The sequence below is a fragment of the Ornithorhynchus anatinus genome, chromosome 13, assembly GCF_004115215.2.
Source record: "Ornithorhynchus anatinus isolate Pmale09 chromosome 13, mOrnAna1.pri.v4, whole genome shotgun sequence".
Taxonomy (NCBI): Eukaryota; Metazoa; Chordata; class Mammalia; order Monotremata; family Ornithorhynchidae; genus Ornithorhynchus; species Ornithorhynchus anatinus.
In genome coordinates, this window is record NC_041740.1 from 32,936,811 (window position 1) to 32,953,676 (window position 16,866).

Consider the following 16,866-nt stretch of genomic DNA (forward strand, 5'->3'; position numbering starts at 1 on the left):
CCTGGGAGTCCGGAGACCCACGTTCTAAACCCAACTCTGCCTCTTGCCAGCTGCTTGTGCTCCTGAGAATCATAAGATCCAATCTCTCAGATGTTGATATTCATTAAGCGCTTACTATGTGCCGAGCACTGTTCTAAGCACTGAGGTAGACACAGGGGAATCAGGATGTCCCACGTGGGGCTCACAGTCTTAATCCCCATTTTACAGATGAGGTCACTGAGGCACAGAGAAGTGAAGTGACTTGCCCACAGTCACACAGCTGACAAGTGGCAGAGCTGGGATTCGAACTCATGACCTCTGACTCCAAAGCCCGTGCTCTTTCCACTGAGCCACGCCGCTTCTCAGATGAGAAAACTGAAGCCCATACTTTGTAAAGTATGAACTCTGTGTGGGTCAGAGCTTGTGTCACATCTAATTGTCCTTCATCCGACTACGACTGTTGGTTTATAAGCCAGAAACTGTGATTATTCATTAATTCAATTGCATTTATTGAGCTGATCTTACAGCAGCCTGCCTTATGGAAGACATGTGCTGCAGTACCTTGTGCACTACGTACATGCCCACAACCTTTTCTTCTGACTCTGTAGCCAGACAGACATGTGTTGTGGGGAGAACACTCCCTAATCCTGCTGCCTCTTTTTTTTATCCAGAAAGCCCCTTAGGGCCAGACACTCTAGAGAACAATCTCGGGGGGGGGGGGGGGGGGGGGGGGGGGGGGGGGCGGGGAGAGAGTGTGTGTGCTCGCAGGTGTGCAGGATGTGTATTGCTTTCCCAAAAGGGGGGGAAAGGAAGATATTTCTTAAACTGGTTTGGGAGTTTTCCCTCTGAAGAGATGCTTGTGCAGCCATTGTGAACATTCAAAATAATTTTTAAAAGTAAAAATGGGAAAGGATAGAGGATGAGAGGTATGTGGTTTCCACCTGTCAGTGGAGGAGGGGTCTGGAAAGGAGGAAGATAACTGTATGGGTATTTGTTAAACGCTGACTACATGCCAAGCACTGTACTAAGTCCTGCAGTAGATATAAGATAACCAGATGGGACACAGTCCCTCTCCCACATGGGGCTCACATGTTGAATCCCCATTTTACAAATAAAGATATTGAGGCATAGAGAAGTTAAGTGACTTGCCCAAGGTCACACAACAGATAAGTGGTAGAGCTAGGATGAGAACTCAGGCCTTCCAATTTTCAGGCCCGTGCTCTTTCCACGAGGCCATGCTGCTTCTCTTGGAGGAGAAGGAAGCTCCAGCCTTCTGTCTTATTCCTTCTCACCTGCCCACTCAGGTATTCAAATAGGTTATCGCCCTGCCTCGAGATATTACCACTTGCTCCCCCCCATCAACCAGCCAGTTCCCAGGCCACTGGCTGCACCACCTCTGTGCCTCCTTGCCAGTCTGTCTGCTTCCTACCAGTCAGTGATACTTATTGAGAGCTTATTGTATGCAGAGCACTGTACTAAGCAGTACAATACTGCTGGGGAGAGTACAGTACAATAGAGTTGATAGACACAAATCCTGACTACCAGGAGCTTATGTCTACAAACTTCAGCCCACTCAATCTCCCTAAACAGTTGCACCCGTCCATGTCCCACTCTGCCATTGGGCTGGTCTCACAACACAACCTATCCCCTGTAGGTGATTCCACTGCTGCCTGCCATGATCAATCCAACCTCTGCCCATCCCCAATCTCCTTGCAACAGATTCACCCCAACCTTCCACCTAGTTCCTCTCTTGCTTCCCCATGCTCGGCTTCTCCCGGCTATTAACTGTGGAGTGTCTGAGCTACTTAAATGCAGGGGAGAATTGCCCAAGGAAGTCATGAGATGTGACAAACTCGCTCCCATAAGAGAAGAAGAGCCCTTCCTGACTGTAGCTCAGTAAAATTCACTCTTTTCCATCACACTGACTTCAAAATGACTATTACCCCTTTAGGGGAAACACTGAAATAAAGTCACTGTCCAAAGGGTTTTAACTAGAAGCCCAGAGTCATGTCAGCATGGAGGCTGACACCATCCAAATGCTACAAACATATCCAATTTAATGGCAATTACTGAATTACAGTAATGAAATGGGGACCAGGCAGCACATATCGTTTCTGTGCTTCAGTGCCCAGGTCGGTGTTTCCAAGGAAACCAGAAATTGGAAAGGCACAAATATTGGGAAGTCCCTAAATGTTGCATTTTTAATTTGTCAAAACAATTTGGAATTTGAGATCTGCCCAAGGCCTTCAACGTCCTGACCCAGACAGATTTAACAGAGTACAAGGGGTCCAAATTTGAAATAAACAACAGTACTTTCAAGCCCCAGTTGACCCCTCCCTTATCTGAGAATAGGACCCAAAAAACTCGGCTGAGACAGGCAGGACGGGCAAACCACAAGGGGATGATCCCATACTGCTCCATCAGACCATTCTGGGACAGCCGATTATTTGGGAGACGAGAACATCAGCCAGGGTGGAGGGCCAGAGGGGAAGAGGGTGTTTTAGCTAAAGCTGAAGAGACAAAGACAGTGGGGGAGAGAGAGCAGTTTCACTCTGGGAAAATTAGTAAACAACCAAGGGGCCTCAGAGCTAGAAGCAGATCCAGAATGGGAACAGAGGGGCTTTTCTGCAAAGCCTTAGGGTTCAGTGGCAGAAATCATCAGAGTTCCACAGCTCATTCCTGATTGCCACTGCTGAATAGCAAAAGACACAATAGCAGGTGCCATTCAGGACCTGAATTTGCCCTTCAAAGGTACAGCTAAAAAGAAGCTGCAAAATCTCTTCCCTAATCAAATGTTTTCCATGCATTTAAAATGAAGGAAATTTAATGAGAATGAGATGCAGCATGAAAGAGGGAAAACATATATTCCTAATCACAAATCTGCCTCTGCTGAGATAAAGGGCTTTACACAGTGTCTAGACTGTAAGCTCACTGTGGGCAGGGAACATATCTACTCTTGCCATATTGTACATTCTCTGTACACAGTGTGCACTCAATATGATTAATTGATTTATTTAAACTATGTATGAAGGAAAACAAAATATGTGAAAAATGTAGTTTCATCAATCTTAATTCCTCTAAACATCCACATTGAATAGTGAGAAGTTTGCTTTGTGAAATTAAGTAGCTCATCAGTCCTTAGCGCAAGATGGCACATCAGAAGTTGTTTTGCTTCCTGGAAATTTGAAAAAATTCTGAGATTCTCTTATAGCTTTCTTCCTAGCCCCATAATGCTTGCTCTTAGAGTTGTATAATGATGGTCTAATATGTGGTGTGGGAGAATTTCATCTCATCTCAGGGGCAAACCTCAGCCTTAAGGAATCCATCGATCAATGGTATTTATTGAGTGCTTACTGTGTGCCGAGCACTGGCCTAAGCATTTAAAGAAGCCCCAACTGGCATCATCCAACTCAGTTCTTGTATGGATCACTCTGACTTGCATTTCTATTAGCCTGCAGAAGTGATCCAAGCAGACGGTGGTGACCTTGCAGTTCCTCTGGCAGGATCATTGCCCCAGAGCCCCATGCTGGGGAAAGAGGTGGGGGAGAGGCCCTAGGCAGGCATTCTATCCCGGAACAAGGGCAACAGTGGGAGTTTCTCCTGAGAAACCAGTCAAAGGGGGTCCTGGAGAGGAACCACACTGAGCAGGAAGGGGTGCTGCTCAGGGCTCGAGGGCGAGGTGTTTGCTTGGAAGACAAGATGAAAACCCGACACACTTCAAAAAACCAGAGGCAGGGCAGGAGGTGGGAGTTGATGAGGAGAATTTCAGAACATCCTGGTACCATCTGGGGATTATGTTAAAGGAAATGCAACCATGTAGAAAATTGTTCCTCAGCAACAGCGGGGAAGACAGTACCTTCTCCATGGCTTTTTCTCTTCTTTTCCCAGCAAATAGTTCCCAATTACTACCACTTTGAACTCATTATCTCCCAGTCCCTGATCCTTCCTTCAACCTCCCACACCCTCACACACAAACCTGAAGTGCCTAATCCATACCATAGTATATACAAATATGATTAGTTTTGCTATTATTATTAAAATAATCCTATAACAAGTCTTCAAAAAGTAGACCGGGTTCCCTGATGAAAAACTGCCCCTTACAACAATGACCCTTTCATACTTGTTCCCCAGAATCACTCCTCCCCCACTGGCACCTCTGGAGGAGGCCAAGACATTTTTGGGAACACGTTCATTTTGGAACACAATTGAGATGGTGGTTTCAACCAACTAGAGTCCCAATTTGGGGTCAGTTCTGCTGTCAGTACAATCCTAACCAGGCTCCCGACAGTTTTAGTAGGGGTGAAGGAAAATTCCAATACTTACAGCTGCATAACCAGATATAAGTGGTTGGGACTTTCATAGATATCTTCCAGAGCAACGATATTTTCATGTTTGATTCTATAGAAAAAAACAACAACAAATATACAGGTAAGTTCATAGTCACATGAAAATCCAGCAACCGACCAATGGCTTTTATTCAGGATCTACTGAATGTTAAGCACTATACTGAGCATTTGGGTAACATAGCAGCAAGACATATGTTTCTCGTCTTCAAGGAGCTTACCATCTGATGGGGGAAACGAAAACTATTTTCAGATAGTGAAAGTCAGAGGAAGAATAAGTTTAAAGCGGAAAGCAGTACAAACACATTAAAATACATGTATGTACATGAGTGGAAAGAGAATGCGCCTAGGATTCAGAAAGACCTGGGTTCTAATTTTGGATCTACCTCTTGCTTGCTGTGAGACCTTGGGCAAGTCACTTCACTTCTCTGTGCCTCAGTTCCCTCATCTGCAAAATGTGAATTTATTACCATTCTCCCTCTTACTTAGATCGTGAATCCCATGTGCAACAGGAACTGAGTCGCTCTCCATCTACTCTACCAGAACGCTTAGTAAAGTGTTTGGCACACACTTCACACAGTGTTTGGCACATAATAAGCACTTAGCAAAGATAATAAATATTACTATTGGAATTATTATTATTAATATGGTAGGATCACAGAGAACTGCTAAAGGCAGGTTTGATCCTACGAGACTGGGGTGCTGAGAAGAATCAGGGAGGGCCTCCTACAGGTAGTGAGACTTTAGAAGGAATTGAAAGCTGGGAAGTCAGCTGTAGTCTGATGAATTTGTGGGTGGGGGTGAATGGAGGGAGAGGGAGGGAGTTCCAAACTGAGGGGAAGAACCCGAGCTAGGAATGGAGGTGGGAGAATCGGGAGATGGGAACAGTGAACAGGCAGCTGGGAGCCGGCGGTTCAAGACAGACAGTGTGTAAGGTGGGAAGAGCTGTCAGAGAACCCAGGAACCTGTGCTAGGGAGCTCAGCTTCCTACTCTGCCAGGGGACCACTCATGTTCTGGGAGTGATAAAATGATGTTTTTCTTCTCCAGAGACTTCTCGGGTCTGCTGCTTGTGGATAAACTTCGATCGTAAATGGCCCTCTGATAACACAGATTTCAAGGCTGAAGGACCATCACCATCCAGTGTTCCAGCCAACCAGTTATTGCCTTTGCTGGTTTAGTGGGAAGCCGTTTTATTTTGTTGTCTGTCTCCCCATTCTGGACTATGAGCCCATTGCTGGGTAGGGATTGTCTTTGTTGCCGAATTGTACTTTCTGAGCACTTAGAATAGTGCTCTGCACACAGTAAGTGCTCAATAAATGCAATTGAATGAATTAATGGTGGGTATGGTGGGTAGTATAGTGGTCTGCATAGTAAACATTCAATAAATGCTGATTGATTGAAGGCCCACTTCCTTTAGAAAGATTTCTCAAACACATCCCACCAATTCTCCTGTGCAAGACAGCACAATCTATGTACTCTCTCACTTTCATTTTATCATTATAATTTATTTTGTTTGAAATATCCCTCTCCCCTATTTGATTCTAAGCTTCTTAAGGACAGTCAAGGTGTAGAACAGTGTTACGAATACTGGCCAATACTTTTTTTGGGTGGAGATGATGTTGATTTGAATCCAAAGAGTTCAGTCATGGAAACCATCTAGCCCAGCCAAATCAATTTCTGCACAGACCTTCAAAGGTCAGATCTTTGTATAAAGCAGTAGGTTTGGAGGAAGAAAACTAATTTCATTAATGAATGGGCTAATGAATGAGCTAATTGACTGTTCCCCACAATTCTCTCACTGGGATTACTGCTAAATAACTTCAAAACCATACATTTAACTTGCATCACTGCTCAAGGTTCTGATTGCAGGAACACAATAATATTTAATTACGAAAAATGGAGGTGATTTTCCAAAACATGAAATGCCTCTCACCAAAAAAGATTAGGTGGTGGAATGAATAGAGTTTAATCCTCCATTCAAACAAAGGAATAAAAAAAGTAATTTGGAATAATTATCTATGAGTGTTGAGTTTGTCTGGATTTTTTTCTGGCTTCTCTGTTGGTTCACTAGGCAGTACAGAGTTCTGGCAGCTATAAAAGTGGGAATCATGTTTAATCCACCTTTAATTCTCTTCTAATATAAAGTGCCTAATTATTTACATAGCAGTACTTGAAGAAAGGTTACTGTGACACACAGAATGGTGGAACCTTGTAAATGCACATCAAACTAGGCCCTGAAGAAAACAAAGACAAAATTCTGTTCGTTGGGAATTGCAGGGATCCTGGGAAAGTTCATGAACAATTAACAAGAGAAAAGTTGTGCTCTTCTTACTCCACCTTTTTCTATCCCATTAGTTTTAGTTCTGTTCTCCCTATAATTTCTCCCCCTTGCTTTGTTTCTAAAATGGTTTTCTCCAAGCTCCAGTGCCAAATAGCTGTATCTCAGAGGAGATTATTCCTTTGGAAAAGGAACTTGGGTTCTAATTCCGGCTCGTCCACTTGACTGCTTCCTGACCTTAGGCAAGTCCACCTAACTTCTCTGTGCTTGTTACCTCATCTGTAAAATGAGGATTGAGACTGTGAGTCCTATGTAACTAATTTTCTTTTATTTTCTTGTAACTACCCCTAATTTTCTTCTAACTACTCCAGCTTTTAGGTGTCTGGCCCCTGATAAGCACTTAAATACCATAAAAGAAAAGCTGGCTAACAAGCATGTAATAAGAGATGAGATGACACCTATGGGAAGCAAATAACCAGGAAAAATGTAGACATGGCCTCTGTGGGCATCAAGCACTTTGCTCCCATCCATTGAGGCAAGACTCTCTTCTTCTTCCTGCTGTCATTAATCAATCAATCTGTTTAGTAGACACATTCCCTGCTCACAAGCAGCTTATAGTCCAGAGGTACAGTGCGATCACTGTATCTCAGCTGTTTGCTTGCATCTACCCCAGCGTTTATTTCAGTGCCCAGCATAGAACATGCACTTAATGCATAGCGTAGTGCTCAGCACACTGTAAGAGCTTAATAAATGCCTTAACATCAAGATTATGTCTACCAACTCTCTTATACTGTACCTTCCCAAGCGCTCAATAAAAACTGATAGATCATCATCATCTCCTCTTTTAGGGAAAGGGCAAAGCCTCCCCAAGGAAAGGAGTAAGAATTAGGGGACCAATCTTTCACCCCGCCCCTACCACTCAGAAAAGAAAGCAAGCCCCTACCCACCCAACCCCAAGCTTCCTTGTCTGGGGTGCAGCCCCTGAAGACCCATAAGTGATTCTGGGACCCAACAGCCAGGCCCGAGCTCAGAAAAGGTCTGAACCCAATAGAACCTCCTGTTCCTGACTTTCACTCGTTGAAAGAAAGGATGGATTCTGGCTCAAAATGGCAGTTGTGAAGGAAAGAGAGGTAGTCAGGCACACAGCTACTGCCTTGATCCCCAGGACTCATGCTACCCCTAGCCCATGGTGGAGATGGATGGGCCCAACTCAATGGACCGGAGCAGCTCTTCGGCGCTTTACTAGCCAGCAGATGTCACTGTAAAAAAACAGGCATTGGAAGCAGAGGCCAAACTTATATCCTATTTGAAACTGATCCTATTTCCCAAACCAATCCAAACCTGCAAGTTATTGCCCTCCTTTTTTTCCTTCCCCCCAATCGAAACAACTGGTCATAGTTTTGTGACTGCCATGTCTGTGGGGAAAAGTTGATGACAAGATGAAATGAAATACTTTGTAATGCTACAATTAATGCTCCTAAAAAAAGCAAATCCCTTCTTTGAGGTGAGATTGATATTAAAAATACCAAGCCTTTCTAAAATGTTACCTCCTGCATCGCAGCCGAAAACTGGGAGTCAAAAGTCATAGATGGACCAGCACTCTGCACCACAATCAAGAAAGGAGCTGATCTCTTCAAGTCAAAGCACGATCTGTACTAAGTACCTGGGAGAGTAGAGTATGGTAGAGTTGGTAAACACGATCCCTATCCTCAAGGAGTTAACAGTCTAATGGGGGAGACAGGCATTAAAATAAATTACAAATAGGGGGAGGGGAAGAATGGAGTGATACAGAGTTGCAGAGAACATCCAACACTCTATCCTCACAGCACCTGTATGTATATATTATATAAATTGCTTATATTAATGTCTGTCTCCCCTTCCAGGAGGTAAGCTCGTGATGGGAAGGGAACGTGTCTACCAACTCTGTTGTATTCCCAAGAGTACATGTAATATTACATTACCAACAGTTAGTACAGTGCCTGGCACACAGTTAGCACTTTAACAAATACCATAATTAGTAATTATTATCAGTCATCATCATCAATGGTATTTATTGAGCACTTATGATGGGCAAGGTACTATAATAAACACTTGGGAGAGTACAAAACAACAGAGCTGGCAGATATGTTTCCTGCCCACAGTGAGCTTACAGTTAAGAGAGGGAGAAAGACATTGATAATAAATAATATATATATAAGTGAAATGGGGGTAGAGTATTGGATGTTCTCCAGTTCAAGACCCAGCCACCTACATCTTCCTTCCTTTCTTGAGCCTCAGTTCAAGGAAAAAAAAGAAAAGAAAAACCTCTTCCTTGATTTCACAGAGATTTTCTATGCCTGATTAGAGTGAGTGGGTTGTCTGACCCTGAGGCATGTTCCAGAGTAAAGGCATTCACCAAAAAGTACTTGTCTCTATACAGCAACAGAGCGGTGAGGCAGTATCCTGGTTTGTGAGTTCACACCATTGGTACATTTATGAATTCACGTCTTTTCAGTCTGCTACACAAAGCAAAGCCAAGAAAAAGTTGCCAACTTCAGCAAGGCCACCTGGCTCTCAAAGATTTCTGGGGGAGAACTCCAGTGGCATCTGTGATCTTCAAAAATGGAATCCCCAAGGTTGATGCTAATAAGCTGGAGCGACAGCAAACCAGGATCAGTCCTGACCACTCTCGAGTTGACAGAGCTAATAATAATGATGGTGCCCATTAAGAACTTATTATGTGCCAAGCACCTTGCTAAGCTGGGATCATACAAGGGAATCAGATTAGTTACAGTCTCTGTCCCCCCTGGGGCTCCCAGTGTAAAAGAGAGGAAGAATAGATATCTTATCTCCACTTCACAGAAGAGGTAACTGAGACTCAGAGAGAAGAAGTGACCTGTCCAAGAGATCCTACCTCTTACTTTCTTGAATGTCTCCCAAGTGCCTAAATGTACTGTTCACAGCTGGCATTCAATAAATGTTGCTTCTAATGGAGACATGAGGTAATGAAGAGAGCAGGAGACTGGCAGGGAAGAAATGGCATCATTTATGGTCTTTGTTCTCCTGAGACGGCTGACTTCTCAGTTTGGCATATTTCTTCAACTCATTTGACTAAACTAGACATCCTCATTACACAGGCACTGAAACTGAAGTGCTTTCCTTCCCCCTCTGGCTTGTAAACTCCTTGAGGGCAGGGATCACATCTGCTAACTCTGTTATACTCTCCCAAGCATTTAGAACAGCACCCAGTGAATACTACTGATTGATTGGAAGGGTGAAGGGTATTTTTAGAAGTTCTTTGTGGCTCTAAACTGTGATGTGAGAACCTTTTCTGATTAATTCACAACTCCCCAAATCATAGCCAACCAGCAGCCACTGGTCGCATTTTTAATTCTTATGCTCAGAATTTATGTATACATGCATAATTTTTATATACATGTAGTATTTCATCCTAACATATGCAATGTGGTTTAGTGGAAAAAGCAATGGGTCGAGTAATAAGCAGAGTTGGGTTGTAATCCCAGCTAAACCATTTTTTCTGCTGTGTGACCTTAGGCGAGTCACTCTGCACCCCAGTTTCCTCATCTGTAAAATGGGGGTTCGATAACAATCCTCTCTCCTACTGAGAGTGATGCCCTATATGGCAAAGGGATTGTATCCAACCTGATTATCTTGAGTTAAAATCCCCGTGCTTAGTACAGTGCTTTGCACACAGTAAGTGCTTCACAAATACCCCAATTATTATTTTTATTATTAATAATTACTTGTTGTTTTACATCCTTATCTTTTTTCCTATTCCCTCCATTTGTTAGTAGGTTTTTTTTGCCTATCTCTACCATTAGATTGTAAATTTACCGAGGGTAAGGGATGTGGATCTTACTTTTGTTTACTTCAAGCATTTAGTTCAATTCTTTGCTCTCAATCAGCGCTCTGGAGGGTGACAAACAGCAGTGTGCAGGATCGCGATAATGATGCGGCAGGTGGTTTGGGTCCACTGCTCTTGATTTTGTTTTGTTTTGCTAGTGTTGAACTTTACATTCCAGTCAACCAAGGTGTATTAATTGACAATGCAAGCCACGTGGGAGCTTAGCTTAGGTCAAGATCACTTGGATATGAAAGGAAACATTGTTCAGGAAAAGTATCACGTACTGGCCTGGAAGATGGATTTGGAGAGGAGGAGGAGGAGAAGGAGGAGGAGAAGGAGGTGGGTTGGGGGGGAAGGAGCATGTGTCCACTCTCCAAAGGTCACCTCAGAGACAAGAGTTGGAGAACTCCTCTAAACTGTAAGCTCCTTGTGGAATGTGTCTAACAACTCTGTTGCATTAGTAAATACCACAGATTGATAAGTCTCACTGCAGCAGGAAATGTTTCACAGAACTCCAAAGAAAGAGGTCGTGAGTTTCCTGAGAGCTCTGGGGGAAAAACATGACTTTAACAATCACTGTGGTATTTGTTAAGCATTATGTGTCGAGCACTATACGAAGCACTGGGGTGGATGCAAGCTAATCAGGTTGGACACAATCCCTGTCTCACTTGGGGCTCCACAGTCTAAGTTGAAGTGGAATTGAACCCCCATTTTACAGATGAGGAAACTGAGGCATAGAGAAGTTAAGTGATTTGCGCAGTGCCCCTCAGCAGACAATCTGCAGAGTCAATTAGAACCCAGGTTCTCTGACTCCCAGGCCTGAGCTCTTTCCACTCGGCCACATTGCTTTGTATGGTTTTGTAAGTCATGCAGGTGGAGGAAATTTGGCTCCAAGGACAGTGTGACTGAAGAGAGAAAAGCAAGTCCTAGTCCTGACTCTCCTCGGCAAATGACTTTACCCCTTTCCTTGGTCCTTACAACTCTATTTAGCAAAGGGAATTATCATACAAGCAAGTCTACAAGGTACGCAGAGTGTTCAGTTGCACTGCAAGGTGTTTTTAAGCCCCATAGAGAAGGGGAAGGGGTGCATTAAGTGACAAAGAGCAGAGCCAAGAGGAAATAGCACAGATCCAGGAGTCAAAAAACCTGGGTTCTAATACTGGTCTGCTACTGGCCTGCTGTGGGACTTGGGGCAAACGGCAACTTCTTTTGTGCTTCAGCTTCTGTATCTGTAAAATGGGTATTCAGTACATGTTCGTTCCCCTCCCCGCACCAACCCAACACTGAACCCCATGTGGGAGAGGGATTGGGTCTGATCTGAGTGCATTTTATCCAGAACTAAGCACACACTCTGTGCTGAACACATACGACCAGCAGTGAAAAACTGCATTAAAAGCACAGGCCTGAATCTTCAAACCTATAGTTTAATTCTGATGGGAAGGGAGAAATCACAGCATAACACCATGTGCCATTTTCTCATCTATATAACTCCCAGCTGATTTCTATTATCCACTGGCATCTTACTTTGAGAAACTTTTTTTCCACCAACCCCCTGATTTACTCTGCTGTACGCTAAATCACCACTGCTGCCACCTTTAGAAAACATATATCCTATATTTAAAATACCTTCTGGATAGAAAAATTCTAGCTGGATTCGAATAGCTACCCGCCTGGCTTTCTTACAAAACAAAGAAGTCCTCTCTCCTTGTGCTTTCTAATCTTCTTCTCACATGCAGCCCCCTGGCATCTGCCTACTTCCTCCTCCTTGGGATATTTCTCCTGTTTTCCTTTCTCTTCTAAGGCTCCGTCTGACTAATCATGCAAACCAGCAAAGCACCACCACTGCTCACATGCCACAGTGATGGATTGAGCTGCCACCTCCTCCATTTAACTTTTTCTAAGTGCTCACACCATGCTCAGCCCGGCTTATAATGTACAGACGGTATAGACAGGCATAAAAAGAAGCTTTTCTTCTTAAATGAGGCAACTGATCTCAATATCTCTCCCTCACTCCCCCTCTCTTCCCCCTCCCTCCTCTCCTCCCTTTTCTCTTCCTCCCCCACATTTCTATCTAGCCTCTGCAAGAAGAACAGTCTTGAAATCTGGGAAGATGGAGAGGAGTAGAGGAAGTAATTTCTGTCTTCATCTTGTTTCATTCTCCTCCTCCTCTCTGGCATACTTTCTTACAGAGAGTGGGAGCGATAGTAGCTCTATAGGAGGACCGTGGCCTAGTGGAAAGAGCAGGGACCTGGGAATCAGAGGACCTGGGTTCTAATCTCTGATCTGCCTATTGCTTGCTGTATGACCTTGGGCAAGTCACTAAACTTCTCAGTGCCTTATCTGTAAAATGGGGATTAAGACTGTGAGCCCTATGTGGGACAGGGCCTGCGTCCAATCTGATTAGCTGGTATCGACCCCAGCACTTAGGAACATAGCCTGGCACATAGTAAGTGCTTAACAAATACCACTGAGGAAACAAAACTATGATGTGATTTGGCCTCTTTTTTCAGAAAACAAACTGTGCTGCTGAGAGTTCACCAAAATACTGGCCCCTGAGAAAGTGTGTCATCCCCCAGGTAAGCAGCATGCCCAAGTGGATATAGCACAAGTCAGGGCATCAACAGACCTAGGTTCTAACCCCGGCTCTGCCACCTGTCTGCTTGGACTTAACTTTTCATGCCTCAGCTTCCTTGTCCGTCAAATGGGCATTCAGGACCTGACTTCCCTACTAATTTGACTGTGAGCTCCCTGTGGGATGGGGCCTGGCTCCAACCTGATGATCTTGTATCTACCTCAGTGTTTAGTACAATGCTTGGCACATACTAAGTACAAATATACCTAACCCTACTCTGTGGGTTATTATGGTCCCACTCACTGGGGCCCACCGCCACAACCACTTTGCAGACTAGAAACCAGTTACTTTAGTCTCCACAATGGGCTCCTTAGCCACTCTCCTGGGGTAGTGGCCTGGTTTGGGTGTTGACCACCAGGAAACCTTCTGCCAGGCACCCATCCTTCTTTGAATAGAAGGGGAAAAAAGTATCTAAAGCCAGTGGTAGTCATCTCTTGCTACCCATCTCTGTCCCCACACCACTTCTCCCTGCCCTGACCAATCCTCCACCTTGACTGATGGGAAAAGGGGGGAGGTGGCACTGAATTAGCCATCTAATGAAGGATTTAGGTCAGTCCAAGCCCCAGAAAGCCACACTAAAGTCACACCACACAAGTGGCCCTACAGGCAACACTGGCTGTTTGAGGCAAATATAAGGGGAAACCCGATCATGCCTCAGAGTCTACTCCAGTGATTGGTAGAAAGATGATTTTCCATGAAGGATTTAGAACGGGCCCTTCCATAATTCCTAATTGGGGCCTCCACTCACTGATGGCTCAGTCCTTGATCACCAGCATGGAACTGCCTCTAATGTTAATGAAGGTCACAGAAAATTTGCTTGTTAGCATGTTGGGACATTTTTCAATGTGCAAAAACAGGCTTTTTCTCTGAGAGAAGGGGAAGAATGTACACTTCTTTTCTGGGCTATGTTTAAAATATTACGTACAAAATACCTATGTTTAGAGTAATTGGTAATGTGTAACTTGTCTTGGGAGCTCTCTTTCTGGTAAAATGTGGAAATGGTTTGTGATTAAAAAAAACAACACAGCAGCAGGCATAAATTTGCTTCTGTTTTGCACCTAGGTTGAGCAGTCAATCAGTGGTATTTACCATGTGCAGAGCACTATACTCAGTACTTGGGAGAGTAATAATAATAATTATGACATCTGTTAAGCGCTTACTATGTACCAAGCACAGAGTTGGTAGACATGTTAGATAAAGCCTTTCCCCTGTTGCTGTGCCTGTTTCTGAAGCCTTTCAATTTCATAACTGAAAGCGCCCATTTGACCTAAATATCATTTTTACTGCGATACAATATGTACAATGACAGGAGCAAGTGTTTAAGACAAAAACACATTTTGTTCTGTCTCCCTGGCCCCATTATCTTGAATACATTTCCTTGGGACTCTTGGGATCTTAAAAAAAACATTTTCCCAGCTCCATAGGGTAGGTCTGATCTCCAGCATTCTACCCGAAAAGAAGGAGAAGCTAGAAGCAGCGTGGCTCAGTGGAAAGAGCATGGGCTTGGGAGTCATAGGTCATGGGTTCGTATCCCGGCTCGGCCATTTGTCGGCTGTGTGACTTTGGGCAAGTCACTTCACTTCTTGGTGCCTCAGTTCGCTCATCTGTAAAATGGGGATTAAGACTGTGAGCCCCACGTGGGACAACCTCATTCCCCTGTGTCTACCCCAGCGCTTAGAACAGTGCTCAGCACATAGTAAGCACTTAACAAATACCAACATCATCATCATCATCCTAGAAATTGAGGATACCGTTAAAAAATACTAATAGCTACAGATTTAGGAGTAAAGTCACCATTTTGTAACTGTTGTTGGAGCAGGGCCCCATCCTACCTAACCCCAAGGTGAGAATTTGACTCAGTATTCATTCTTAAAGTCTTAGGCTTCCCTGCAAATTTAAGAAAGTGAGAGGATCCAAAATGAAATTAGAAATAACCCGGGGCTCTGGTTTTGGCATTAGTTGATTTGTTCCGGGCAGACCACCAGTCTGCTTGCCCGGATGGGTCTGGTATCAGCCCGCAGGACTTGATCACCGTGACTGAGAGACAATAGAAAGATTTCCGGAGATCTGAGGTGGCCAAATATAACTCTTCCATACGCAAGTCCAGGCCTATGGGCCACACATCTAGGAATAACTCTTTAGTGTTGAAACAATTCATGACTTTCTGGCAACAAGAAAAGTCACATCAATTTGCCCCAAAGATAAAGATGGGAGACGAAACAGCAGATATGGAGGTACTTTTCAGGTGAATAGAAGAGCTACACAAATGTAGCTTTTTGCACTTATCTCACTAGGGGTGGTTAATGGCTATGAATTGTGAAATCCTTTATAAGATGCAATACTCTTGTCATATTTTGTAAAAAAAAGTGTAACAAACCATAAATTGAGCATCCAAGTTAAACAGCAACTCTTAGACCTTGTCTACCTGTTATATTTTTATTCTGTACTCTCCCAAGTGCTTAGTACAGTGCAGAGCAGTGGAGAGTAGTTCTACACAAAATATACAATTTACGGATTTGCTCAAGTGATAATTGGCCAAGCCCTGCTGTTGCTTCAGAGTTGATGGCAAGAAAATTGTCTTATGCTATCGAGGTATCTTTGACCCACAGCAACGCCATGGACACATCTGTCCCAGAATGCCCCACCTCCAATATACTAGAAAGTACTTGAAAAAATATCTAGCCTTGCTAAACTGATGTATTCAGCCCCATCCCTGAGAAGCAGCCATTAAACAAACCATTTCCACTTAATTTATTTCCCCTGAAATTACCCTCTGATTGTAGGTCTATTCTCCAAGTCAAACTCTGAGGACCCAAGAAACACATCTTTGGTATCCCACTGAGGTGGGCATGAATTATTATATTTAATTTACTTTGTATGGTGCCTAGCCATGAACAAATGCTTAATGACTTTTCGATTTATTGATTTATTTATGGATGGAAGCACCAGTTGGGAATATCTTAGTTTCATCCATCAAGGGAACAACTGACCTGGAGGATGAGACCAGGTTTAAACTCTTTTCCCAAAGAGTATTGAACACTTTTCTTTAGACTAGGCTTCAGAGTGGAGTTGCTTTGGAGAACAGCCTATTGTGCCTTGTAAAACATAATCATTACTTTTTCTGGGTTAAAAGAAAACAGCAAGCAGGAATCAGAGCAAAGAATGGAGCAAACAGAAGTGATGAAGTCCTGCCCACCTGGGATATACCGACCCTGGAAGGGTTTTAACTCTCTCAGTGCTCATTCACTGTAAACCAGCTCAGCTGGAGGCCAGAAACCATGGTAACCAATTTCTACCCAGGTGATGACTTCCACTCTCTCTGGAGAGCTTGGCCATTCCCGGAAGACAGGCTGGCATCAGCACAGAGAAAATGGAAATTGGAGATGGGCTACGGGACTTAATAGGTCTGTTCCACCTCTGTTTTCCATGTTTTTAAGAGGAAAATAGGTCAGGTCTCCAAGGGTTACTGGTACAGAACATTTTGTGCCAGAAAAAAAAATCCTCTCAGTCAGACAAGATCTCAGCCACTAAAACTTGAATATCCAGCTGAGGGGTGAGACAGTTATGCAGTGCTGGTTTTGAGTGGAATGTGACGACACCACTATCTTTCATCCAGAAAATGAGCAGATCCTTAGGACATGTCCTTGCAAACTTTCCATTAAATTTGTTGTGAGGGCGTGGTGAAACCAACACAAAATTTCCCTTAAGAAAGCACATCAACTATCAAGTCCTTTTCAGGCTTTTGATAAGAGTAAATAATTCAGCATTATGTTTGCATCTATTCCATCA

At 43.7% G+C, this 16,866-nt stretch overlaps 1 protein-coding gene across 1 annotated transcript in view; it reads right to left on the reverse strand.

Annotated features, from left to right (window-relative positions):
* The window catches only part of CAMK1D (calcium/calmodulin dependent protein kinase ID), a 252,179-nt gene that overhangs the window by 90,178 nt on the left and 145,135 nt on the right, over window positions 1-16,866 (reverse strand). Inside the window, exon 3 of the mRNA XM_029077775.2 lies at window positions 4,303-4,377. Coding sequence (XP_028933608.1) covers window positions 4,303-4,377 — 75 coding nt within the window. The remainder of the gene's footprint in view (window positions 1-4,302; window positions 4,378-16,866) is intronic.